This window comes from Crocodylus siamensis, chromosome 2 (genome assembly GCF_052110815.1).
Source record: "Crocodylus siamensis isolate JL-2025a chromosome 2, ASM5211081v1, whole genome shotgun sequence".
Classification (NCBI taxonomy): Eukaryota; Metazoa; Chordata; order Crocodylia; family Crocodylidae; genus Crocodylus; species Crocodylus siamensis.
In genome coordinates this window covers 26,786,374-26,813,505 of record NC_143396.1, presented here as the reverse complement: position 1 = coordinate 26,813,505, position 27,132 = coordinate 26,786,374, and the positions used below count along the sequence as shown (strand labels likewise).

Here is a 27,132-nt window from a genome sequence, read left to right as displayed (position 1 = left end):
ACACCAGGCTGTTTCAATGCTCAGGGTCTGAGTCTGAGGCTAGGGAAACACTCCTTTGAGGTCCCACCTCAGTCTTCTCTGTGCTTCCAGAGTTATATATACCCGTCACAACTCTTTTCTCATGCTGTTCTCTTAACCTTTTTAACAACTCTCCGGTTGGCAAGCCACCAATATTACGCCCGTTCTTATATCTCAACAATTTGTTCCACATTGTGATCCTTAAGATGGAAGAACACTTTTACCAATCAAAACACTTCTTCCCTTCCTGGGGACTGTCACCATTTTTCCTCAAATCCAATTGTTTTTGACTCAGGTTCTCCTTAAGGCGCTCATGGCTTACACCTTTTAGTATCATTACCACTCGCATAACTGGAATTGCCCCTACTACTATTTTGCTTATCGGGCTTAGGCTTTTATTACCTTGCCCCTCCTCAGACGCTTTGGCACTAACTGTCACGATCTTTCCTTTTTGGGAAGAATCTGGTCTTGCTTCTTGCTCTAATTGGTTCATTGTGTTCCTCTCATTGTGAAACATTGTGACAGCTGGTTTATTGGGGGGAAAAAACCTCAATAAAGTTTCTCTAATCATATCTTTGCCCTTGATCAATCTGTTTCTCACATGGATTTGCAATGCTACAAAGTTCATGGGATTTAAACATTCCTAAGCAACAGCAACTACATCTTTGGCCACATAAATCTCTCCCTCACCAGCAGGCTTTACATTCATTAGCCTCCATTTTTAATGGGCCTAGCTGCTTTCCCACTGCACAAAGGTATTCAGCAGAGAACAGTATTACAGTTTACACCCATTGCACTGTGGCTGGATGGGTCACCTCTTTGACTCTAATAGGTGCTATTGAAGCACCAGGCTCCACAGAAGAAAGCTGAGTCTATTAGCAGCCATAGACATTTCAACACAATCACCACTGGAACTGGAACCACTCATATTGTCACTATCACTATCATCTTGGGCAACTGAACTCCAACTAGCTTCAAGCATCAAGGACAACAAAAAGTCCTTTTTCAGATATGTGGGGAGCTGGAGGAGATGCAAGGGCAACGTTGGACACCTGCTAAACCAGATGGGGCAACTGACAACTGACGCCCAGGAAAAAGCCAACCTATTAAATAGGTACTTTGCGTCAGTCTTTCATCAGTCCCATGGGACGCCCATGCCTGCTATGGGACAGGGAGATCCGGGTGATGGGGATCCCCTACCCTCCATAAATGCTGACCTCGTGAAGGAACACCTTGAGAAGCTGGATACCTTCAAGTCAGCCGGCCCTGACAGTCTGCACCCCAGGGTACTCAAGGAGCTGGCGAGCGTCATAGCCCAGCACCTGGCACGAATCTTTGAAAACTCCTGGCACTCTGGTGTAGTGCCCGAAGACTGGAAGAAGGCCAATGTGGTGCCAATCTTCAAGAAAGGGAGGAGAGTGGATCCGGCTAACTTCAGGCCCATTAGCCTGACTTCTATCCTGGGGAAGATCTTAGTAAAGTTTATTAAGGAGGCCATCCTTGATGGACTGGCCCAGGCTAACATTCTAAGGGATAGCCAGCATGGGTTTGTTGCGGGTAGGTCTTGTTTGACCAATCTCATTTCCTTCTATGACCAGGTGACCTATCACCTGGACGAGGGAGAAGAGATTGATGTCATATATCTTGACTTCAAAAAAGCTTTTGATCTGGTATCCCATGATCACCTCTTGGCCAAACTGGCCAGTTGTGGCCTTGGCTCCACCACGATCCACTGGATGGGAAATTGGCTCCGTGGTCAGACCCAGAGGGTTGTAATTGATGGCAGTCACTCATCATGGTGCCCTGTGACCAGTGGGGTCCCTCGAGGCTCTGTCCTTGGACCCATACTGTTCAATATCTTCATTAATGATGTGGACATTGGAGTCAGGAGTGGACTGGCCAAGTTTGCCGATGACACCAAACTTTGGGGCAAAGCATCCACGCCAGAGGATAGGCGGGTGATCCAGGCTGACTTGGACAAGCTCAGCAAATGGGCAGACAAGAACCTGATGGTATTTAACACCGAAAAATGCAAGGTTCTCCACCTTGGGAGGAAAAACCTGCAGCTTCCTTATAGGCTCGGCAGTGCTACGTTGGATAGCACTACAGAAGAAAGAGACTTGGGGGTCATCATTGACCACAAGATGAACATGAGCCTGCAATGCGATGCTGCGGCTAATAAAGCAACCAAAACGCTGGCGTGCATCCATAGATGCTTCTCGAGCAAATCCCGGGACGTCATTCTCCCCTTGTACTCGGCCTTGGTGAGGCCGCAGCTGGAGTACTGCGTCCAGTTTTGGGCTCCACAATTCAAAAAGGATGTGGAGAAGCTTGAGAGAGTCCAGAGGAGAGCCACGCGCATGATCAGAGGTCAGGAAAACAGATCTTACGATGACAGGCTGAGAGACATGGGACTCTTTAGCCTGGAAAAGCGTAGGCTCAGGGGTGATCTGATGGCCATCTATAAGTTTATCAAGGGTGACCACCAGTATCTGGGGGAACGTTTGTTCACCAGAGCGCCCCAAGGGATGGCTAGGTCGAAAGGTCACAAACTCCTGCAAGACCGTTTCAGGCTGGACATAAGGAAGAATTTCTTTACTGTCTGAGCCCCCAAGGTCTGGAACAGTTTGCCAGCGGAGGTGGTTCAAGCAATTACATTGAACACCTTCAAGAGTAAATTGGATGCTTATCTTGCTGGGATCCTATGACCCCAGCTGACTTCCTGCCTTTTGGGCAGGGGGTTGGACTCGATGATCTCCCGAGGTCCCTTCCAGCCCTGATGTCTATGAAATCTTATTTTGTTTCAAAGCCTGCTTTTCTCATGGTTCGGATACCTCTAGCTATTGACAGCTTTTCTTTCAACAATACAGTAGTTTACATACATTCCATATGATTAACTTTGCTATCCATTTGATACTTTCTCTCACCATCATATACTCTAAAAGCTGCTTGTAAGCCCTGTGCTTTTGCTTGCCACTTACAGACATCTTGATCTAAGTCCTCCATGTGTTGCTGTAAGTTTTTTACAATCTATTCTAATTCAATGATATGGCTCACAGCTTTCCAAATATTACCTTGCAATACACTGATCTTACCTCTGAGTCTGGCAATCTTTTCATCTTTCTCTGTTCCTAGTTTGTTTAGCGCACTTTCCTTTTGCTTCTCTGTCCAATCCACCAAATTCTGTAGAGTAGTATTCTTTTGGCATTTGAGCTTTGCCTTAGTGGCTAAAGCCCAGACTCAGGCAAATACCTTTAAGGTACCGGTCTTTTTCCTTTTCTTTTTATTCCTTTTTAACTTACTAACCCATGTACTGCATTACAAAAGGAGTCATATGCAAATTCATTATCCTTGAGGCTAGTTTCATCCCGAAATCAGAAGATTAAAAATGGGCAAGAGCAAAAGTCCTTCTTCAGAACCACTTTTTGGTACCACTCCTTAAATTCCTTCACTGCAGACATTGCCACACCCTCTATACTACTGACTAAGCAATCAGCACTTGCTACCATCCTACTGTTTCCTTACTAGTCACACAGTGAACAATAGCCAGGAAATTAGTAGTTAAACACCATAATCAAGCAGACCAATATTAGAAATGAAAACCCTTAACACTCACAATTACTGCTATTAACACACATCAAGGATTAGACAGATTCCATAACAATCCCTATTACAAACTACCACTCCATGCACAACCAATCAATAATCAAACTATTCTGTGCTGCCACATCACTGACCTTAAAAAAATAAGCAAAACAGTAAGCACAGCACTAAAGAGCACTATGGCACCATCTAGTGAACACCTCACAGTTATCTGCTTGTCAGCCACCAAGGCTAAATACAGATAGTAAAAAATAGAATAGATTCAGTCTTTGCAAGTTAGTGTAAGCTGCAAAGATTGAACCAATAATCAAATGAACAGACATTCACTTTTGATTCAGAAAATGCAGCCACATGCCTGTAGTGACTCAAGCCAGAAGCCAGGGGGCACTATAGCATAGCTCTCTGGCTTGTAGCCAGCAGAGACTGTCTGTCTGCTTCCTCTTCCTGCTGCCCCCAAGTTCTCTGTGATCTGCAGTCCAGAATCACAGGAGTAGGACTCTACAGGGTTGCTCATCACTCCTTCTTCCTACTTTCAAGTGCCTCTGGGATTTGGAGTCTGTAGTCACAGCCAGGACTAAGCAAGCAGGGCAGGGCAGCTCTGTACTGGGGGGAGGGCAGTTTAACCCCCATCCCTGGCCCTGGTTTGGTGGGGCATTGCAATGAGTCAGCCAGTAAGGCGAGTGAGTCACCCTCACTGCTCCAGCTAGGGAGCAGAGGGGCAGGGCCAGACCTGCTCTCTGGAGCAGACAGCCCAGCCCAGCCCAGCCCAGGGGTGCAAAATGCTGGGGGACACTGCTTTAACAAGAACCAGGAAGGGGTCTGGGACAGAAGTTTTATAAAATGGCTTGGCCTAAATCCATTAAGTCTGATACTATATTGAACCAGGTTTATCTTAGCCAGATTCAGCTATTTTAAAACTGGTTTATATACACTGAATTCTATTCTGTTACAGGTTTAAACCAATTTCTGATCACTTAAACCAGTTTAAGTAACTTCTCTACCTAGCCTAACTGACAGGTTGATTTACATTTAAAAGCAACACAAACTGACATGGAAACACAGAAGGGTTTTGTTAGTGCACGATTAACAAAACTAATGGTAAATTAGCCCCTTCACTCCCACCCAAGGACACCAAACTGAAGCCAGGAGAAAATTACAAGGACCAAAAAGCAACTCCAGGTAAAGAAACTATAGTGGACGGGAAGAGAACATGAGAGGCCCAGGCTGACTATGCTACTGCTGAAGTATGTGGCCCAGCCTGATTTATAGGGGTCAATACACAGGGACACCGAAATTAAAGTTAAACACATTAAACAGTTTATTATAACACAAATAACTATATACAATAATTACAGACAAAACAATAACACAGGGAACATGAGGAAGATTAGGTACATGCAGGGCTATATATTACTTATCCTACTATAGAGGAGAAGTTATTTATAATGCAACAATGGGGTTGAAAATATTTTAAAATTAAATTTCTAAATAAACCTACAAAAGTAGGATTTTTTGTTTCTATCTGAAGTGGTATAAATCAAACATGTAATGATCTGTATCAAAATAATGGGTTGCTTTTTTTTTTTTAGCTTAAATCACTGCACCACTCATGAATAATGCAGTTAGGGTGAACTTGTGAAAAGATGAAAAGGACTCCCATATTTTTAACACACTCTTATGCATATAATGTTGGAGAAGCTGTGTAAAATGATACATAATAAACATTTCCATGAAAATTATCTAGTTAAGTGGTTCTCAGTCTTTTAAACCTCAGGGCATCCTCCTTTAAGTTTTCTAAATGTTATGGCACCCCTGTTCAGAAACAGAGCTACAGTCTAAATTCAGAAAATATTTTGCCAGCAACCAGCCCTGCAGCCCCTCTCACAGCTCTTAGAAGAGTGGAAGGAGTAAAGAGGACAAGAAGGGCTACAAAATGCAGCTCAGACCCCACATCCACCCATCCACCTGCAGCACAGCACACTGCTGGAAGCATGGAGGTAACTGGCAGGGGGAGGCAATAGTGGTGTCAGTCCCCAGAGGAAAAGCCTCAGGCATTGCTAAGTAGCTGGGGCAGGTGCAGGGTGCCAGGTTGGGGAAGGAGAACTTTTACTTCCTCACACAGGGGCCAGATGATGTGGCATCCCTAATGGGATCTCATGGTACCCTGGCTGAGAATTACCTATCTAGCATGTCTGCACACTGTAAGAAGTCAACAGACTGCAGTGTTTAAAAGTTATTTTCCAAATAGTCCAGTTTATTCTTGCAGGGGTTTGGGGGAGGGGGGGATTGTGGGGGTGAAGAGGCTATATTTTCCTTTCCAGTACATCTTCTTTTTGTTTATTAGGAATTTTCTGCATCATTGTATCCTTTCAACTGTACCTAGATCTAATGTTACCTGGGAAACAGTGTAGTCTGAACTGGCAGTTGGGCTCTGTTTTCAGCTCTGCAGCTGACTTACTGGGTTAGTTTTGGGTAAGTCACTGTTTTCTGCAGTTTGGAATATCTTCTTTTCCATCTCAGATACTGGTATGGGTCCCATTACTGAGGTATCTGAGCAGCTCATATTCCTTAATGGCATTATTTTTATAACTCCTATGTGATGTAAAGAAGTATGTCTATTTTACAGATACGGTACTAAAGATACAAAAAGTTTGCTGCCATCACACAGATAGTCTGTGGTAGATCAGGGAATTGAGGCCAGGTTTTTTGTGGTCAAAATTAGCCTGCTACCACTGGAATATCCTTCCTAAAAAAAATAACCTACTTCACATTTATTGTGATGTAAAAGCACCTATCTATGGTGGCCAAGGTTGCCTTTTTTCCTATCTTCCTTGGCTGGAAGGGTGTAGCATTTTCTTTTGGATGTGTTATGTCATGATTAAAATATTGTCAAATGATTTGCATAGGCTTTTGCCTGTTGTCTGTTTGAAAAACATTAAACTAATTTAAGCAGAGTTTGCTTGTGCTTAAAACTATTCTAATACCTCATTATGCAATGATTACCATAAACCCTTATGTGCATCCTCCTTTTTCTCTGCTCCTTTCTCAGTTTTGAATTGACTATACAGATGTCCCAATGTGGGAGCAGGATAAACTTGTAGCTATGTCAAACTGACTGATGTTAATATTCCAAAGTCTGCCCCCTCTCTTTACTCTTTACTGATTTAGTTTTCTAGATTTCCTTACGTAGAAAGAAAGTAAGGAGGTAGAGAGAATCTAAAACATTTAGCTTCAATAAAAATGTCTAAATGAAATATGTACTTCAGTTCTAAAGTTGGCCTTTAGAATACAAGTTAAATGACAAGTTACACTGACTTAAATTGTCCTAGGTTTCCTTCTTCACCTGCACTTATATATGTGTTAGTGCCTCATTGGAGAAAACTTTCAGCAGGATCTATATATTTCTTGTGCTAAAATTAAGAGTGATGGGGCCAGATCTTTCCACCTGTTAGATGTTTGGTTATGATCCAATTCCAAATTGCTTCTTCCCTGAAAGATATACTGAAGGTAGCATGAGTATGATGTTATGATAACTCAAGGGATCTTTGGACAGCTTAGGAATCTGTTTAATACTGGGAATATACTCTGTGTCTGATACAGATCAGACATCTATTTTGAATGTGGGACTTACCTGACTTCCTCTTGTCTGTTTTTTTTCTTTGTTGGACTCCATCTGAAGGGTGGTTAAGCAGAGCTTAAGTATGTATTCATTAAACTTGGATCATTCTTGATTAACATGGAAGCCCCTTGGACAAAGAATTGCTTACTATGAAGAATATAATGTCTAAATAATGGACCACCTGATAGGGGCTTTGATCACCTGATGAGACTTATCAGATTTCCTGATGTAGGAGACTAAGAAGTATAAAAGAGAGGTTCTCTAAAATGGTTCCACTAAATGGTTGTGGGTGTAACACTCAAGCAACTAAGTCTACTTCCAATAGGACATGTCCATAAAAAATGACCTGTAAAACCAGACTGCCTACAAAGTGGTGCTCTGGGAAAGAATAATCATAGACCACTGGAGTAAATTGGTGAAAGTACTGGCATCCAGAGTTTCCATTTCTGTGGAGGAGTAAGGGACTGGTTTTCCTAGAGAAGCCACCTCGGACCTGGGGGGTGGGGGGTAAAGGGGGAGGAGCTTAAAAAAGGAGGTCCAGTCTGGCAGGACTCCAGTAGCTTAGTGAATGCTCAGCTGAGAGTGATAACAGAGCAGTGATAGAGGATCTGTTATCATTTATACATTCTTACAGGCTTTGGTTAATTGTTTTTCTGGCTACAGTCCTTTCTCCCAGACTCAACATGCACATTTAAAATCAAATTTCATGCAGCTACTAATAGCTGGTTGCTATTTTCCCCTCTTCCTTGTTACATGGTTTGGTTCCTGATGTTTGTTGGCTCTGGCTGCAGATGGGATACTGAGCAGGGTGAGACAGTGCTCTGAAGTAGGACCTAAAATTCTCTGAGGTGCCCATTTTGCTCTTGTACTCAGGGGCATAAGACATGCAGACTTGGGGACTGAAAGAAGCTCTTCCCCAGGCTGGACTGACAGCAGTTGGCCTGTGGGCTTTTGTCTTTTTCTGATTCATAGTTTCATAGTTGGTAGGGTCGGAAGAGACCTAAGCAGATTATCTAGTCCAACCCCCTGCCATGACAGGAAAGAATGCTGGGGTCAAATGACCCCAGCTAGGTGGCTGTCTAGCTTCCTTTTGAAGACCCCCATGCCCATGCCTTGTATTCGAAAAGTGTCCTTTCATGCTACTGACCAAAACCACATCACACTTTCCCTGAGGCAGGTATCATACTCCTCCGCCCCTTGATGCCTTCTGCAGAGTTGCTTCCTGAAACCAGAGGCCCTCCCACAATCCTTCAGGGATTGCTGGTGTTGGCAGTCACAAAAGCAGTCTCAACATACCCTTAAAATCTCAGCTACTCTGGTTAGTGACAACAATCAGACCATTGTACTGGTTACTCCTGTCACTGCTGTAGGACCAGCTGAGCTCCTGGACAATGCACAGGCATGACTGAGTCCATTGCCTGCTTCGTGGTCTCTGAAAGCAGCGGCATATCAGTTTGCCTGTGCATGTGCTCCAACACATTCCAGTTACAATGCTGCAACATCGCTGCAGTGTCACATGTATTAAGCCCCTGCACATCCGAAAATGGCTGTGATGTGGTTTAACTAAACCTGCTCAAACAAAGTGCAACAAACCATTCCACAGCCACTTCCAAACATGAAGGGGCCTAATACACATGGCGCTGCGGCATTTTAATTAGAGCGGGTGGCCAGAAACCGCTCTAAGTAAAATGCTCCTCCTCCTTCTCCTGCCCAATCCCTACCTTTGAGCATGTGTATAGGTAGTCTTAGAGTCTAGGAAACACAGCTTGACTCCCAAATCCAAGCCCTGGACTGGTAGTTAGAAAAAAGTTAACTTTTTTTTGGAAACTAAATAAATCTGGCACTAACTCACAGCCCATCTCCAGAGCAGTATTTGGATTCAGGGCAAGTGCAGGCTGAGCCCCAGTTCATAGGTGCTCAGTCAACACTTCGTAGTGGTGATGTAGCATCCCCATGTATTTATCGGTGCTGCAGCATTATGAAGAGGATGCAACTCCTTCTCTGTAGTGATGTAGTTCTTTTTCTCTGTAGTGTGACTGCAATCAGGTGGATCTCTGTTATTCTAATACTTAACACTTAAATGATGCTCATCTGGGGACATTATTATTGTTCTTTGCTCTAGTATGGCTAGGAGAAGGTTTAAAAGGAATATATAAAAATGTAAGTATGAACACTTATTTGAATATACTTAGTAAGTCTGCTCACTCCCCTGAGGTAGGTGATTCATAGAGCTTGGTTTGTGTGCTGAGATTATCTGCTGTATTTCACTTCATTCCCTGCCATCCAGGGGCCTTGTAGAGAATGGGCCTGTGATGCTTATTTTTTTCAAAGAATGAAGTAAATGTAAGTGGAAATGTTAGGCTTATTATACAGAATGTGTGTGATACTGAATGACCTGTGATATTCAGGAGGGCAAACTAGATCCTGGAGGGGTCCCTGTCACCTTTACTTTCTGTTATACACTGCCAGTTATACACTGCATTCTTGGATATTAGGGCTGTGCTCTGAAGGGCTGAACTTCCCAAATGGAAAGTCAGTGTAAAGCACTCTGAAGAACTACTTGCTGTCATGAATAGCTGGATGTCATTGGAATAGGAGTTGGAACCCAGATATCCCCCCTCAGAAATGAGTGTCCTACTGACTAGACTACAAAGTTATGCTCACTGCCCCCACTCCTTTCCCTTACACAGTGAAGACTGAAGTGTTTCATGCAAAGTTTCAGCAGCAAGGAATAAGAGAACTGTGTTGGCCTTCTCAAACGCCTACAGCCTGGAGCCTCCTGGAACCCACATAAAATGAGCCATCATCATCACTGCCTCCTCTTGTACCTTTCAGGAGATACAGACAGAGGAATACTAGTTTATAGACCACCATTTTCAAAACTAAGACATTTCTGGGTATAACTTCTGGACATATCAGAAAATGTTAATATTTAAGAGAGAGATGCCCAGGGACTCTAGGCTCCCCTGAGGTAGGTGAATTAGGTAACACAAGTGGAAGTTAGTGGATCCTTTTGTTAATCTCATCCTGAGTGCCTGCTTTCCAGCCCTAACATCTGGTTTAGTTATATTTCCCATTCTTGGTCTGATCTTTAATCTTTGGCCTGGATCTCATTTAGGGCCTAATTCCTCAAACCTCATTCCATCAAAACTTCCAGTGACGTTAATTTGAATTTAGACTGTGGCCCTTGGGCAGCAGTCTCCTTGAGGTATTTTATTTTTCTGTCTGCTTGTAAATCACTATGAATGCCTATTATAATGTATACTTATATACATATCAGCAATAAACCCTTTCCAAATGCCTGCTCAAAAATAAAATGCATCAACCTCCAGAAAAGCTGAGGAAGAATTTATTTCCTTCAAAGTGAAGGATACCAAAAAGTCTATTTTTAAAAGAGTGATAGTCATATTACTGTTGGCAAAGAACAAGTTCCCTTGCCAACCATACCATTATCTCAGCTGGGTTAAATGCTAGAAAAATCTCGTTAGATACATTGCTAGTCTCCACAAGGGTGCTAGACATGTAATATTTTAGAGAGCAAGGACACTGTAGTTGCAATAGCCTCATTGCACAGAGGAAATGGCAATGCCTGATCTTGATGATATTTCAAACACTAGATATGTCAGAGGTTATGGTCACCCCAACACATGTCACCATAAGCATTGGTGCTGCAGTACAAAGCATACACAGCAAGGGAAGAAACATAAAACAATCCATAAACGCTATGTGATAAACAAGGAAAGCTAAATAATTTCAGAAGGTAAGATTAAAATCAATACAATGGCCTTGTGTAACATTAAGGGAACACTTGATTTAATTTTGTGGGTCTCTGTTTCTTAGGGCTGCAGTACCAAACTGACTATTACTGTTTTGTTTTGATAGGGCTACTGTTTAACACGTCTTGGAGGCATGCATATGAGATGCTTACTGTGGAGCTGCCTAATTAGCTCCACACTAAAGTGTTACTGTTTATACATGTGGAGCTATTAAGCTGGAGTAAACTAATTAACTCTGCTGTAGGTTAGTACTGCCCGACACAAGTACTACCTTATGCCATTTACCCCTCCACATTGCACATGTAGATGGTGCCTGGGGCTGGCTGATGCACGAGGGTGTGCTAGAATTTATTGCATCAAATTAATTTCAAATCGAGACGTGCCCCTTATCCTAAACATTGACTTCTGCTATTTGGACTATATATCAGAAAAAATGTTCCTTTCACCCTTTTCTTGCACCACTGACATGGGTCACTCATCACATCAGGAACACTGCTTCTGGAAGCAAAGGACTATAGCCTGTATGACTTGCCACATTTAAAGCAAGGGGTTTATTGTAGAAGAGTGTGCACAATGATAACATTGTTTTCTCTTAAAGGAGGCCCAAAAGAGGAACCTTCCACTTCATCTGTGTTTTGCAACTGAAGTTGAGAATATTAATTACATAAATTATTGGGGCTGTGTTTTTAATCACTTATGTGGAGTATGTTAAACTAAGTTAAACCAAAAGGAAGAAATGCCCCATTTACTATGTTATTTCTTGAAGAAGTCCAATTTGTATTTAAATCCCCCTATAATAAATAAATTATTCTAGTCACTGAGAGCAAAGATAATTATTTAAAAAAAAAAGACAATTAAGGTTTAAGCGGGTAATAATAAACTTCCTTCCCACAACTAAAAATACATGCTTAATCTTGGGTTTTACAAAAATAATCCCACTCATTAAAGTGATGCATTTCAAGATCAACCATAGTGCAGTTTAATAATATTCTCTATCCGTATTGTAATGTGCCTGGAGTTAGCTACATCTTCAGCTATTTAAATTTGGGATTGGTCTCAGTGACTCAGATATTTATCCAAGTCATGTTGGTATATGTCTGGAGGAAATCAGTTAAAGCTAAGAAGACTGATTCTCCTATTCCTTTATTTTTGGTGTTATAATTCGCTTTGACATGCTCCTGAGTTATACTGAAAAGATGGATTTGAAGATCCTGGTCTCTGGTGGTACAAGTCTTTCCATTTACATGAAGCACCTATGCAGTGACTTTCAGGAATAGGGCCTAATTCTTTAGAAAACAATACAGACTGTGGCTTTGCTAACAGAGATGACCCATTCTCCAGTCACCCACGGAGCCAACATGGAGCAACAGACCCCATGAAGTTGATAGTATCAAGCTTGGGAAACAGTATCTTCTCAGCAGCTGGCCCTTGATAAATTAACTTTCTTCTAAAAACTAGGATGACCCTCATTCAGTATGACATATGAGACTCTCATGCCTTTGATAAGTCTTCTAGCAATAGCAGTTGTATCCTGTGGTTGAATTTGTTATGCAACCTTCTCTTTTCTGCCCAGCCCACAGCAGATATGATTGTGCTACAGCTCCCAACTAGCATGCTTACTTGCTTAGTTCTAACAGCATATTCACCTGGTTTCAACACTAAAGATCTTGGGCTTATTTCTTAGTAATTAGCAAGAAGACAGCTGTTTATATTAGCAATGTTGACCAATAATGCTTCATTGAAGATGTTACAAGCAAGTAAAAATAAACTAATCCTTAAATATATTGCAGACGTTAAGGGGTGCTTAAAGGTGTTTAATACACCCAGTCTATGGGGGGGGAAGTTTGAGGGGCTAAAAATAGCTGATCAGAGCTGGTGGGGTAAGAAGAGTGCAGCACCAGAGCTGAGGTGAGTAGCTGGGCTTTCCCAGGCCCAGGGCTGCGTTTCCATGTATACAGGCATTTGATTAATCTGTTCCTGATCTAAACTAGTTCACCTTCCTGGATGAACTAACCTAGATTGGGCCTGCCATTTTTTGCTTGATTGAACCACTCTGTTCATCCACTGTGAACACCTGCACAGATGGGCATTTAGATTAACCTAACCCTAGTTAGGTCAATCTAAATGTAGCATTTTTACATACTCTAATAGATTGAGTGAAACATACTACAGACATTGTTACAAGGGAGAAAACAAGGTTTCAGTCCTCTGTTGACTTGCTATATGTCATTCTTGCAACATGTAACTTTCCCACTTAGTTTGATATCATACATATTTTTACAGGTAAGTAAAATATGTACCCATTTCCCACCTCTTCCTCCCCACTTTCCCCATCCCCTTGTTCCCTTCCCTCTGTGATGTGAGAGAGTTGCACTTTATTGCTGGTCTAGTAAATTTTCACAGTTTTTTAAAGGTGGTATGCATAATCTTGCATAATCACAGTTATCACTATGATTAACACATAAACACACACACACACACACTGCTACACTTTAGAATTGTATCATTTTTGTCTTAATGGCCTTGTATTGTATTTGCTCAGACTACTAGTAAAAAGATGCTTTGTTTCCCCCAAAAAACTACCCAGCCTTCTGACTTGAGGTTTGAAGGTCATGCCTCATGTTTGTGCAAAAGCATTGCTAATACAGTTTCTGAAAGCCAAAATTTACTCTCACTCACCTCCAGGCAGTCATTGTACTTTGCAGTACAAATCCTTCTGTCATTTCTGCTGGTATATATCTGGAATAAATCTTGATAATGGAGATGGAGGTTGCTTGCTGGAGTGAGAAGAGGGAGAGTTTTAGCAGTGGATGAGCACATTAAGTACACGTGTAGCCATACTTCCTTGTGAAACTTCTAATTTGCTGGTGGTTACTATTATTTGAGAATTACCTTTTGTTACTAAGCAGGACTCTAGGGGAAGAGAGTCATTTTCTTTTGAAAATGTGTGTTTGTTGGGTCCACGTGTGGTCAAATCCTTTTTTTTAAATCAGATTTTGAACTTCCATTGTTTCGCCCATCTGATGGTCATGCAAGAAAGTGCCCTTGTGGGGTTAGCAGTAAGTCATGTTTAATTAAATAGGTTCTGGGGCTCTGTAACGCAGATTCTGCTGGGGTGGGGACAGAGGTGAGAACTGCAAACCATCTTTGCTGAGGTCAGCTGTTGGAACATTCAAAATGGGCAAGGTTGGCTTTAGGGGAAAAGTTGGTATTTTGGGCAGCCTCCACCAGCAAAGGCATGATAAGCATTTGCACCTCTTCTCTCTCAATGAAACTCCATACCTCTTCTGGGTCCTCTCTTTTTCACCAACATTAATTGCTTCTACAACCATTAGCTTAGTAATGCCAATTTTGAGTGTTGATGAAAATCATAATTAGGGGCAAAAATATTGTGATATTTAAAACTAAAACCAAAAATAAGCTCCTTTTATTGATCTGAGTCTCCAATTTGGAGTCCCATTTTTCCTTTAAGTTTTTATATATGATTTTTTTTCCTCAAAGCCAAGATTTTCAGTTCCAACATCTGAGTCTTTAAGAAAAATAGTAAATATGACAAAACATGATAAAATCATAAGTTGCATGCATCTAAATTCATATCTGATCTTGAATCTGGTTCTTACTTTGCGCTTAAACTGTTATTTCTCTCTTTTCTACTTTCTTTTACAGTTAATTTTGACCATTTTCAAATACTTCGGGCTATTGGGAAAGGGAGTTTTGGAAAGGTAAGAATCACCTTATTTTGTACTGATAACTCTTAACAGCAGATTTTTTTGTATAAATATATTATGCTCAGTCAATCTGATTAGACTTGTATAGAGATAAGTAAGTTTGCAGTATCCCTGCTTTTTAAAGAATTTAGATTACAATCATGTTACTTGTAACTGGCTGTACATTAAATGTAATTACTCTAACTACAGTGCTTTCATTTAAGTGAATTGCATAAATTGTATTATTATAATTAAATCTCCTCAGTAGGACTTAACAGGAGTAAATATAAAAAGATCAGCCCCCAAATATCAGCCCTTCCCCCTCACCAAAGAAAAAAATGTGGAAGCCAACTGCTCAGTTAGGTTGGTTAGACAGGGATTATCTTGTTTTGAAATCTCCTGGTTTGTTTATCCATTTTTATTACTGAACTATTCTAAAGTTATTTTTACATAGAGTCCAATACACTGAAGTTCTACAAGCCAAAATATACCACAGTTAGGATGACTGAATAAATGCTTGTTCAAATCAATGAGCATGCATTAAAATGAGGAAGATTAATGACCCATTTATACACCAGTGAATGACCTTTCTTTGTTACAACAAAGTCTTCAATAATCAACATTTTAAATTTTAATATAGGTAGATGTAAAGCTGCACACTTAGCTGGAATCATATTAAGTAAATGTTCGAGACCACTACTTCAGATAGCACATAACTTGAATAGGAGACCGAGTAATGAGGATAATTGAGGCCTGGATTCAGAGAGTTGCTTAAGTTCCTGCCCTTTGTGTCCAATGGAGTTACTGTTGAATTTATGATCAAACACATAAATAGTAAACGTTTGTAGGATTGGGTCCTTAACCTTGAATACATTATGTCCAGAAGGAGCCTGAAATATTTTACAGTTGATTCTCAAATCACTGGCCCCACGCTCTTGTCCTTATCTAGACCAGTGGTGTTCAACCTTTTTGCCCCATGGGCCAGGTTCCATCCATGGGCTGGATGTGGCTGATGGACCCAATCTGGTGTGTGGGATGGGAGGGGTGTGGGGGGCTCAGTCAGGCCTGGCCATGCAGAGGTGAGATCCAGCATCCAAGGCCTGGCCCTTATCAGATGGAGAAGGGGGTGTGGGTTAGCCCCAATCCAGCAGCACGGGGCTTGAGAACTTGGCAATGGGGGAAGGGTGGCAGTGTTAATTGCCACTGCTCCCCCACTACCACATTTCCCAGTCCATGTGGAGCCCCATGGGCCACATACCATGGCTCCACAGGCTGTATTTGGCTCTGGGGCTGGAGGTTGAGCACTCTTGATCTTGTTTGCCTGTGTGTAAGTGTAGGAAAGAGCATTCTGTGCATAAGTAAAACCAAGATCATAGATTACTGAGGTTCAGGCAACTTTGGCACAGTGACTGTTTACTGTCACGCAACACTGTGAGAATGGCAGATCAAACAAACCTCATTGTTGATTCCATTGTCTAGAGTGTGGGTTTGAGTCAGGAATAATATTCAGAGGCATGCCCAAATTATCCTAACCACTGGAAACATTCCTACATTTCTCCCTTTTACCTCAAAGCTTCTTCTACCTCAAGAGTGGGCAAAATGCAGCCCAGGGGCAAGATGCAGCCCGCGAGGTCATTCTATCCGGCCTGCTGGGCCCCTAAAAAATTTAGAAAATTAATATTTATCTGCCCTGGGCTGCCTATCATGTGGCCCACAATGGTTTGCTAAAACTCACTAAGTGGCCCTCTGCCCAAAATAATTGCCCTCTCCTGTTCTACTTCATCCTGGATATTACTGACTTCCCGAAGTATACCTGTCTCTTCCCATCACCTGTAGCTAGCAAAGGAAGAAGGATAAAGACAGCATTATGATCTTTTCAGAGGCTAAGTTGTTGGGTGAAATAAAAAAGAAAACCTTGTTTATTGGACTCTCTTCAGCAGACTTTTGGTAATGAGAATTTGCTTTGGGTTCAGCTGGCTGCAGTACTCTGAATTTTTTATCATTTTAATTTACTGTCACAATTCCTTAGAACATATACGGAGTAATATAAAAAAATTATACACACATTTGCTCCCTTTTAACATGAAAATTTAATATTGTCAGTTGTCCATATAACAGTCTAGTCTTTAACACAAGTTGGAACACAACTTCCAGATAATATCTTGTTTCTTTCGAAGAGTGAAAGATGAAAACCCAAAAGAAGTTGGCCTATCTCATACAAGGCCAGCAAGACATATTGAAAATAGCTTCAAAAAAGTCTTTTCTCAGGTAGTCACTCTTCTGCCATCCAGGTATGAACTATCCTGCTGGCAATTTAACCTACCATCATCTTCTAGAACGTCTTGTTGGTAGAAAGCACCAGCAAATGATGCAATCATCTAATCCCTGTGAACAAAGGTGCTTCCATATCTTGGTAAACTGTGCTTTTACCCAATGAATGTCTGTATTTCATGTTGTGCATTTGGAGCACTGCACTTGTGTAAAGTTCAGCACTTTTTCTTGAACTGTTTTTTCTTTTTTATTATGACTGACATAGAATTCTTTTAAGACACTCTGACTCTCTCTCATTTCATTTTTCTCATTTAGTTTTTTTAATTAAGGTAGTTGCTACAGCAGCCTTCAGCCTCTGCAGGGTTTTGCCACACGAGGCAGCTCATATGGCAGCCAGGCAGAAACTCAACACAACTCAACTACTTTTGTACATGGAGCTCCTTGGCAGTCCTTCTCTTCCACTGGACCTAACTCTTTCAGCAACTCCCCCCACCCACATCCCAGCCTTAAGGAAACGTTTTTTCACCATTTTTAATTTTTTTTTTTTTGGCATCCTGTGTTGTTATTGCCATTGTTTGGGGTTTGTTTGTTTGTTGCCAGTTAATTTTCAGTATTTAGATCAATAGTGTTTATATAAGAATTCATAGACTATCTAGCCCCTTGTCTTGCTAACATGGTCACCAGATCTTCAAATGAATCTCTCTCAACATGCCCCATTCTCTTTGAAGTGCAATATTTTATTAAGTTAAACCAGGCAGATCAATTCTTGTAGCTAAAGTAGTATTTTCTATTAATGGAAAGTGAAGATATATTTCATTGTCTGTGAGCAGGGTACAGAAGGGCAATGAAGAAAGGGAAAATAAGAAATAAAATATTTTTTGTGAAGTAAAGAGGATTACTTACCCTTGTGTTGGAAATGGGCCCCCTGCCAGCTGAAACTGCACATTAGTCACAGATAGGCTCAAGTATTGAGTATTCCAAGTTTGGATCCTGATTTGGCCTTCCAGTTCAGTGTGTGTCTGGATTTAGTGGAAAAAATCCCATGGGCTTTTCTCTAACTTGCTCCAGGGCTTTACGTAGCTCACTTTCTGTGCCTCATCTGTACCGGCACCAATGTTCCTAACTTTTCACCATGTTATTTGAAATATTTAGGGCATTTTATGAATTCAAGTATGGTACTATTTCCAGTAATACTAAAATTGGTCAGACATTCTTCAAGAGTGGCCTGCAGTACCATATTCCATATTTGTTCTAAGGAAAACTAGAAGAGAATACATTAAAAGAATAAATAGATAATTACATTCCTAATATTAGAACAGATCATTGTTGTTTTATGCCATGACAAGTAGATTGCATTCTTGCACATAATCTAGCTAGATTCTTTTTCCTTAATATTTTTGTAAAACAGTATTGTCATCAGACAAATTTAAATCTTTGGAGATCATACAATCAATAAATAAAGTATTGACTAGGAATGAATGCTATAATTTTTATTTAACTTTCATTTAGCTTTACTGGAGATGTAACCCTGTAATTTTAGTCTCACTGTAGCAGGATAATTTGTATTCAGCTGTAGCATCTAGTTTCCAGGGATATTATTGTACCAATCTTTTTCAAGTTTTCTGTTCATCTTGGCAGGTATATTGAACAATCTGACCTTCTTAAATTATATTTGAATTATAATTTGAATGTATTAACACTTCCTACTATGATTCTTCTAAGATGCAGGGACAGGATTTGGTCTTGATTCTCATCTGGCAGTATACATTTGATAGTACCTCAGATGTAAGCAGATACAATGACCTCAAAGTCAAGCCCATAGAACTTATTTAGAGCTTATTTTACTGAACAATGTCCAAAATATTCTGGAGCAATCTGCAGATTTCCCAAAGGAATGCATTGCACTATCATGGAACAGAAATGCTCCTTGACATCATTACCATGCATATTTGATCTTGAATTAATATAAAAGGATACTAAGCCAGATACTTGCTGTTCATATCCTAAAGGAGCAGCTGGGGATTTCCCCATGTCAGGGAAATTTCCTAGTGCCATGTAGCCACAGCTATGACACCTGTTTCCCAGCTTCTGTGAAACTTCCTCAGGTCTCTGACTATGGAAATGAACCATAGACACTGGTATCTAGGAGCATGGAGTGTGACTGCATTGATCAGGCACAGTCTTGATATACAGGCAGTCCTCAACTTACAATGGTTTGAGTTATAATGTTTTGCACTTACAGCATTTATAAATTGACACCCTGTTTCAACTTTATAACATCAGTTTCGACTTCATAATTCTTGATCCGATGCAATGCCACACCAGCGAACAAGTTGGCTGCGTCACTCATCTCTCTGGAGAACATCTGTCCAAACTTCTGGAGTCTTGTCTAACTTTAAGAAAGAAGACAAGACTCCAGAAAAACCTGCAGCCAAGACTCCTGAGAAGGGGCCTGCGGTGAGGGCGCTGCAGGTCCTCGACTACCTGGGCAACAGTGATCATCGCCTGCTGTAATTCACCATCCAGCGCAAGGTGGCAAAGGCCTGCAGCAAGGCAGCAGCCCTAGATTTCAGGAGGGTGGACTTCAGTGAGCTAAAGAGAATAGTTAGGGAAGCACTGAGGTCCCAGAGGGGAGGGGAGCCAGGTGCCCAAGAAGAGTGGTTGCTCCTTAAGGAGATCCTCCAAGCCCAAAGGGAGGTTATCCCAACATGGAAGGAAGGGAGCAGGAGGGCACAAAAGCCCCCATGGCTCACCAAAAGCATCCGGAAATGTTTTCTAGCTAAAAGGACACCCAGTGAAAGGGAGGGGCCATCACGAGGGAGGATTATACTGCAGTTGCTCGGGGATGCAGGGGGGCAGTCAGGAAGGCCAAGGCGGAGATGGAGCTGGGAGTAGCTTCCCGGGTCAAGGACAACAAGAAGTCCTTTTTTAAATATACAGGGGACAAAAAGAAGGTACCAGGTAACATGGGGCCCCTGCAAGACATGCTAGGAAATTTGGTCGTCACACCAGACGACAAAGCTAACTTATTTAATGACTTCTTTGCTTCCATTTTCCTGAGCAGGGACCAAACCAGCCCCCCCACCAGGCTCCTCTCAGGGCCCAAGGGAAGTGCAGCTAGGCCAAGGGTCAGGGAGGATCTAGTCAGGGAACTTCTGGAGGTATTTAAATCAGCTGGTCTGGATGATCTCCACCTCAGAGTGCTGAGGGAATTAGCTGAGGTCATTGCAGGACCCATTGCACGGTTTTACGAGCATGTGTGGTGCTCTAGTGTGGTTCCAGAGGACTAGAAGAGGGCCAGTGTGGTTCCCATCTTCAAAAAAGGGAGGATGGAGGACCCAGGAAACTATAGGCCAGTTAGTCTTACTTCAATCCTAGGTAAGCTTTTTGAGAGAATTATTCTGGCACATGTCCATGAGGGCCAGCAGGGGAGATCATGCTTAGGGGCAACCAACATGGGTTCATTAGAGGCAGGTCCTGTCAGACCAACCTGGTGGCCTTCTATGACCAGGTCACCAAATCCTTAGATGCAGGGGTAGCATTGGACATAGTCTTTCTGAAGTTTCAGAAGCCCTTAGACAGTCTCTCTCACCCCGTTCTCATTAAGAAACTGGGGGACTGTGGTGTCAAAACCCACACAGTCAAATGGGTCGCCAACTGGCTGGAGGGCCGCATCCAGAGAGTGGTGGTGGATGGGTCATTTTCGACCTGGAGGGATATGGGCAGTGGGGTTCCACAGGGCTCGGTCCTCGGGCCCGCGCTGTTCAACATCTTCATCAGTGACTTGGACAAGGGGGTAAAAAGCACCCTGTTCAAATTTGCTGTTGACACTAAGATGTGGGGGGATGTGGGCATGTTAGAAGGAAGGAATAGGCTACAATCAGACTTAGACAAGTTATAGGGGTGGGTGGACGAGAATAGGATGGGATTCAACACTGACAAGTGCAAGGTGATGCACCTGGGGAGGAAGATCCATCACCATACCTACAGGCTGGGGAACTCTCTTCTCATCAGCGCAGAGGCAGAAAAGAATCTCAGAGTCATCACTGATGCCAAGATGAACATGGGTCAGCAGTGTGGGGATGCAGTCAGGAAGGCCAGCTGCACCTTGTCATACATCCACAGATGCATCTCAAGCAGGTTCAGGGAGGTGATCCTCCCCCTCTATGCAGCACTGGTAAGGCCCCAGCTGGAGTACTGCATCCAGTTCTGGGCATCGCACTTCAAGAGGGATGTGGACAACGTGGAGAGGGTCCAGAGGAGGGCCACTTGCTTGATTGGGGGCAGCAGGGCAGGCCCCATGAGGAGAGGCTACGGGACCTGAACCTGTTGAGCCTCCAGAAGAGAAGGCTGAGGGGGGATCTAGTGGCCTGTTACAAATTAGTCAGAGGGGGAGTCAGAGAGGCACTGGGGGAGTCCCTGTTTCCCCGAGCACTGCCAGGAGTGACTAGAAATAACGATCACAAGCTGGCAGAGGGTAAATTCAGATTAGACAACAGGAGGCGCTACTTCACTGTCAGGGTGGCTATTATCTCGAACCAACTTCCAAGCAAAGAGGTGCTGGCTCCTACCCTGGGGGTCTTTAAGACGAGGCTTGACAATCACCTTGCTGGGATCGTTTTACCCCAGTACTCTTTCCTGCCATGGCAGGGGGTTGGACTTGATGATCTGCTCAGGTCCCTTCCAACCCTACAAACTATGAAACTATGAAGACTCTAGCCAACATCCCTTCAAAAAGTCCAACCAAGAGCCTTTCAAAAAGTCCAGCGAAGCCACCTCAAAGAAGTCCTTCCAAATCAATATGATTGCTATCTACAACATAAATTCATTAATGTAGTTATATTACTCATCTATAATTGATCGAGTACAAAATTCTGGGGTATTTTTAGGGAAAATAGGGTATTGGACCTTGGTTCAAGAACCAAGCCCCCATTTATAACATTGTTTCTTATGAGAAAATTGTTTCCAAATTACAACATTTTGACTGAAGATGCAGTTTTCAGGAACCAATTGTGTTGTAAGTCCAAGGACTGGCTGTACTGTATCCCTATACATTGCTCTTCAGTTTCAGCTAATCTGTCTGAGAGACAAAGGAACAGCTTAGTTGTGACCAAGAGTATGTGGTGATAATTTTTCACCTTCACCTCCTTTTGAGTCTTTCCCCCTCCCCAAGCAACTGCTGTTCAGCACAAGGCTCCTAGGATTGCGAGTCTCTGGGAGTAGATGAGAAATGCAGTAACAAGTATGTGTTCTTCAGCAAGGAATGTGACTCCCAGCAGTCCCTGTCCCGGAGGAGGGGGACTTGGAGTTTGAACCTTGTGTGGTTCTTTTCAGCTGCTAGCTTTGAGAAAGGTGAGAGTGGAGACAATCTGTCTTCAGATTTAATCACAAGCAAGGCTAGTGACAGCTGCTAAATATAGCAGTAGAAAAACCCCACCATCATAAAAGGGACTTTAAAAATAAGCACTGCATATCCCCAAAGCAAACTGATAGTGGCTGCTGCTGGATTTATCTGATAGTGCAGCAGCAATACCAGCTCTAGCTCTGCAGTTATTGACGTTCTATTAATGATATTCCCAAAGACATTCTAAATAAATATGTTTTGTAATATGACCACAAGAGGTTGAGTGTCATGGGTCTCTATGTGCAAATGTGGCAACTGTATGCTGCCTTCCCATTTATGTATACAATCAACCAATTTCCTTGCACAGAGATGGAATCCGTGACCACAGAATGTGCATTCCCATTTTCATTGGTGCACTGGTTGTGCCCATGTGCCAAATTGTCTTTATGCATTTGAACATATTTAAACAATCCACACAGTCATGACATCAACAACAACAGTCCCTAGTGTCCACAGAGGTTTCTCAGCTTTTCCCTACCCTTATGATGAGCAATAGTGCATCTGGTAGCAGTACTGGTGTTGATTGTCTTTCATATTTTTTCTTAGCAGATGGCTAGCTAGATGATAAAAATGCCTTGAGGATCATGGATGGCTGGATCATGCATGGCTCCTATAACAATGACTGGAAATGTTTATAGTAATATCCACATCAGCCTCCATTTTGATTTTTTTTCAGAAACTATTTCAGTATTTCCATGAAAATCTCTTTCATTTTAAGGAATCCTCCATTTACTCATGCAGCATGCATGAGCTGTGCTAAGGTAATAGTTGCATACTGAAATCGTGTCTCAAAATTTGGAAAAATAAATTATCTATGTGATGATCACAGTTAAGTTTTAAAAGCAGATTTAAAGGAACTCTTAAAACAGTGGGGCCAAACCTTCTTAGGAGGCACACCACAAATTAATCCTGCACCCTTCCTGAGTGCCACTCTGCCCAATCTATTGCTCTTCTTTCTACTCCCTATTTTGTGCTCCTTGCCCAACCTCACCTTATGCTTTCTGATGCCAGCCCTGTGCTCCCTGCCTCAACTTCTGCTCTGCTTTCTGCTTCCTTCCCCATCCAATGGTGTGCTGCCTGTCCCCTCTCCAATCTGCCATGCACCACACAAAGAGGCTATCTGTGCCATTTGTGGCACTTATGCCACAGGTTGGTCACCTCTGTCTTAAAATTTGTAGAAAAAATGATTTGTAGAAGAATGGAACGAACTCAAACCCATGTTATGTGATACATTAGTTCTGCTTTTCACTCAGTCCTTTCTGTAAGATCATGTAGATGGGCAAGTAGCGGTGATGACTGAATACCAAATTACAACATTTTTTTAGTGCTAATACATTTCCAGCCTTTCTCTAGGTTGTGCATAATGGATTTACCCTAGGTTTTGGTAGAAAGCTTTTAGAAAAAATGGATAGTTAACCCAAGTAAATATGGCATTATATGTTGGAAAACATTGTAACAGGGAGCCAGAAGGTAGTGTGGCAGGCTAAGCTGAATCAGGGAGGACTGGTAGCTAGGAAACAAGCTAAATGCTAATGAATGGGTTGCCAGCAAACAAACAGTTTGCTGGTCACAAGAAGAGGCTAACCCTGGGAAGGTAATTCACCCAGGGAATGGAGGAAGAACAGTAAAATGCACCAAAGGCAGGCAAGGAGGCAGCCCAGAAGGAACTGGGCTGAAGAAAACAGAGCTAGGTCCCAGCAGGGAGTGCAGGCTGGTCATCAGGCACAGAAGGGAAACCCCTGAGTGCCTGCATAGTTACATGATGGGATGGGGCTCACCTTAGGGGACTCAAAGCCAGTGCCTGAATCTGGGCAGGTACTCTGGCCCTGCTAGCTTCAGAGTGAGGAGCTTCTGCCATGAAAAGCTGCAGTAAGAGGCTCTGTCTATTTCTGGAATGCCCTGATAATACCCGTAAGACAATGAATGAGGCTGAAAGGTGATCTTGTGGCCATCTCCAAATTCATTAGGGGGGCACAGCAAGGAATCAGAGATGTTCTGTTCACCATGGTGCCTCTTGGGGTAACAAGGAACAATAGTCAAACTGACCGAGAGCAGATTTAGGTTAGATATCAGGAAAAACTTCTTCATGGTAAGGGTGGTCAAAATTTGGAATGAGCTTCCAAAGGGAGGTGATACTTTCCCCTACCTCGGGGTTCTTTAAGAGGAGGATGGATAGGTGTCATAGCTGGGGTCATCTGACCCCAGCACTCTTTCCTGCCTAGGCAGGAGGTCAGACTCAATGATCTGTTCCAACCCTAGCATCTATGAATGCTTGCTGCAAGGAGAATAAGACTCAGGGCTTGGGTTGGGATGGGACTTTTAGGGGCAAGTGGAGGTCCCAGAAGTGCTCAAACAGAGCACAGATAGAGCCAATGAGCTCAGAGCCTAAGAGGGGCAGAGAATAGATGAGGCAAGGGACCCCACAACCTTAGAGGTGACAGAGAGCAGAAAGGGCCAGAGGCCTAGAGCCAAAGAGCGACAGAGAATTAGTAGAAGTAGAGACCTGAATTTACAGGCGAGGAGATAGGAGCCTAGTCCCCACTGATGTGAAGAAGTGGTAACACCTGCAAGGCATGGGCGCAGCTGTAGGGGAGTTCAGAGGCCATGAACACCCAATAAGGCAACAGGTACCCTGGGGCATGTGCAGGCCAGAAAGGCATGCCTAATGGGAAGGATTGCTTGGGATCACTGGGGTTCAAGAGAAGGAATCTGCTGGCAGGAAGATAGACCAAGGCTTGCTCTAAGACCCATAGGCAGCGTTCTTTCTACATCTATGAAAAATATCAAGGCATGGTAGGCAAAAGCAAAGGGAGCATACCTTAGAGATGGAGCAGGGCAGGAATCAAATGGCTGCCTCTTGGGCATGGACCTGTTACACATAAACAGATAGTTGGATAGAATAGTGGGTTTTTTATTAGAAAAGACTGTCTTTTATGTGTTGTGCATGCATACTATAATGACATGGACTCTTGACATGAATACCTCTTAGAGGTGTTGAGCACTCTCACAATCAGAAGTAGAGAGTCTCCTCAGTTCCTCTCTAAATTTTTTTAATCAATCTCTTTAAACATGTTTTAATTTCTAGTAATTACTACAGAATTGACACACTGTGTATTCTTCTATATCGTTACCTTAAGACCACTACCTGGTCCATTTAAACTCAATACCTTTCTCTATCAACAGTCCCATTGAAATCCCCATAGTCCTCTTAGTAAGTAAGCTCTTTAAGAGAACTGAGCTGATAGCTTCTGAGCAAACCTGGCAGTCCTGGCCAAGTTTTATGAGAGAATCTGTGCTTTCATGTAAGTGAATGACTTCTGGGTTGTGGATAGTGAGCCAAAATCTATTAGAGTTGTATTTTACAAATTGATTCAGGAAATTGGTTTGCAGCATCCAGCATTCTATAAACAACCACTTAATTTCAGACTGGGAACCAAGAGTCACGTTGAAACACTTGCTTTGTACAGTCCTATAATGCTTTGTCAAGTTTGAGCACTTTGCTTTCCTTTCATCTCCCTCTCCCACCATCTTATATTTTTCAACTCTTACCCTAACAAAATTACCCTGTTCCCTTGTATTATAGCTGCTTTTATTGCTCCTATATAGCCTATAAGTCATGTATTGTTACCCTGAACCCCTACTAACATTCAGACTTCCCTTGGCCAAAAAGTAAAAAAAAATCACATAATTTTCACCATGATGTAACACTAGTGGGTTTAGCCCAATCATAGCTGTCCTTGTTTTCCATAATTAATTGGATTCCTGTCATTGGGAAAGATAATTAGAAGTAGTATTTAAATCACACCTGATACTCTCAGACCTTAACATTGCAAGTTAATGGAGCGTAAAACCTTAGGGCTTCATTAGAGCTCAAGGAAACTAAAGAAACAGATGGCATGGCCCAGAATGACTCCACGGAAGGAAATATAGCTCATTTCCTGCACCCCAATTTCTGCTGGAAGCTCAGAAAAGTACCTTGCTGATGGTTTATCTTATTTCTATTGGCTGAAGCATTTGGGTGCTGTTAAGAATCAATGTAACCCATTCTAGCCCTTCCCTCCTACCTCTTCATTCACTTGTTCTGGGGTTAGGGATTCAAGTAATTATCACTATAATTGGCTTGGACCAAGTGTTAAACAAGTTCCTACAGGAGTGTGAAGAGACATCTTGTATTCCTGTGTGGGTGCATGGCCTATGCCAGAATCTAGCTTTTATGGGATAACTCACATTAAGACAAAAGGCTTAAACTGCTCTAAGCTAGCTCCATTCATCATGAATCACATTGGGTTTGAAGTCTGAACACTAATTTCAACACACTTCCAAAGTCTACAAACCTTTTGCTGGTATCAGTAATTCTTTTGGTTTAACACTTATCTTTCAACCCCATGCACTTCATCACTACATCATTTAAAATTCAAGATCATATAATACTATAGCAAGCATATCATACTCTCTCTATATCTTATTACATATAGCCCCAACACAAAACAAATATTCATTCTTAACCCATGTCCTGGGGAAATGACTCAGATAAATTATTGGTTTTGCTGGAAATACTGCAAATCTGGGCTCTAATGGATTTAAGGGAGAAAACAGGATTCTTCACAGCTGATGGCAGGGCATCCTCTTCCTTTTCTTAAACCAAGGATCTGTAATTCAAGCACTTCTACTGATGACAGCTGTGCTAGTATTGTACTGGGTGAGAGAGAGTCTTAAGTAACCAGGTTCCAAACC

The 27,132-nt window shown here is 42.3% G+C and overlaps 1 protein-coding gene across 3 annotated transcripts in view; it reads left to right on the top strand.

The window, feature by feature from the left end:
* The window catches only part of STK32B (serine/threonine kinase 32B), a 334,464-nt gene that overhangs the window by 45,221 nt on the left and 262,111 nt on the right, over positions 1-27,132 (top strand). For all 3 annotated transcript variants that reach the window (XM_090035573.1, XM_090035574.1, XM_090035571.1), the window contains one exon: positions 14,683-14,738. In XM_090035573.1, coding sequence (XP_089891699.1) covers positions 14,683-14,738 — 56 coding nt within the window. The remainder of the gene's footprint in view (positions 1-14,682; positions 14,739-27,132) is intronic.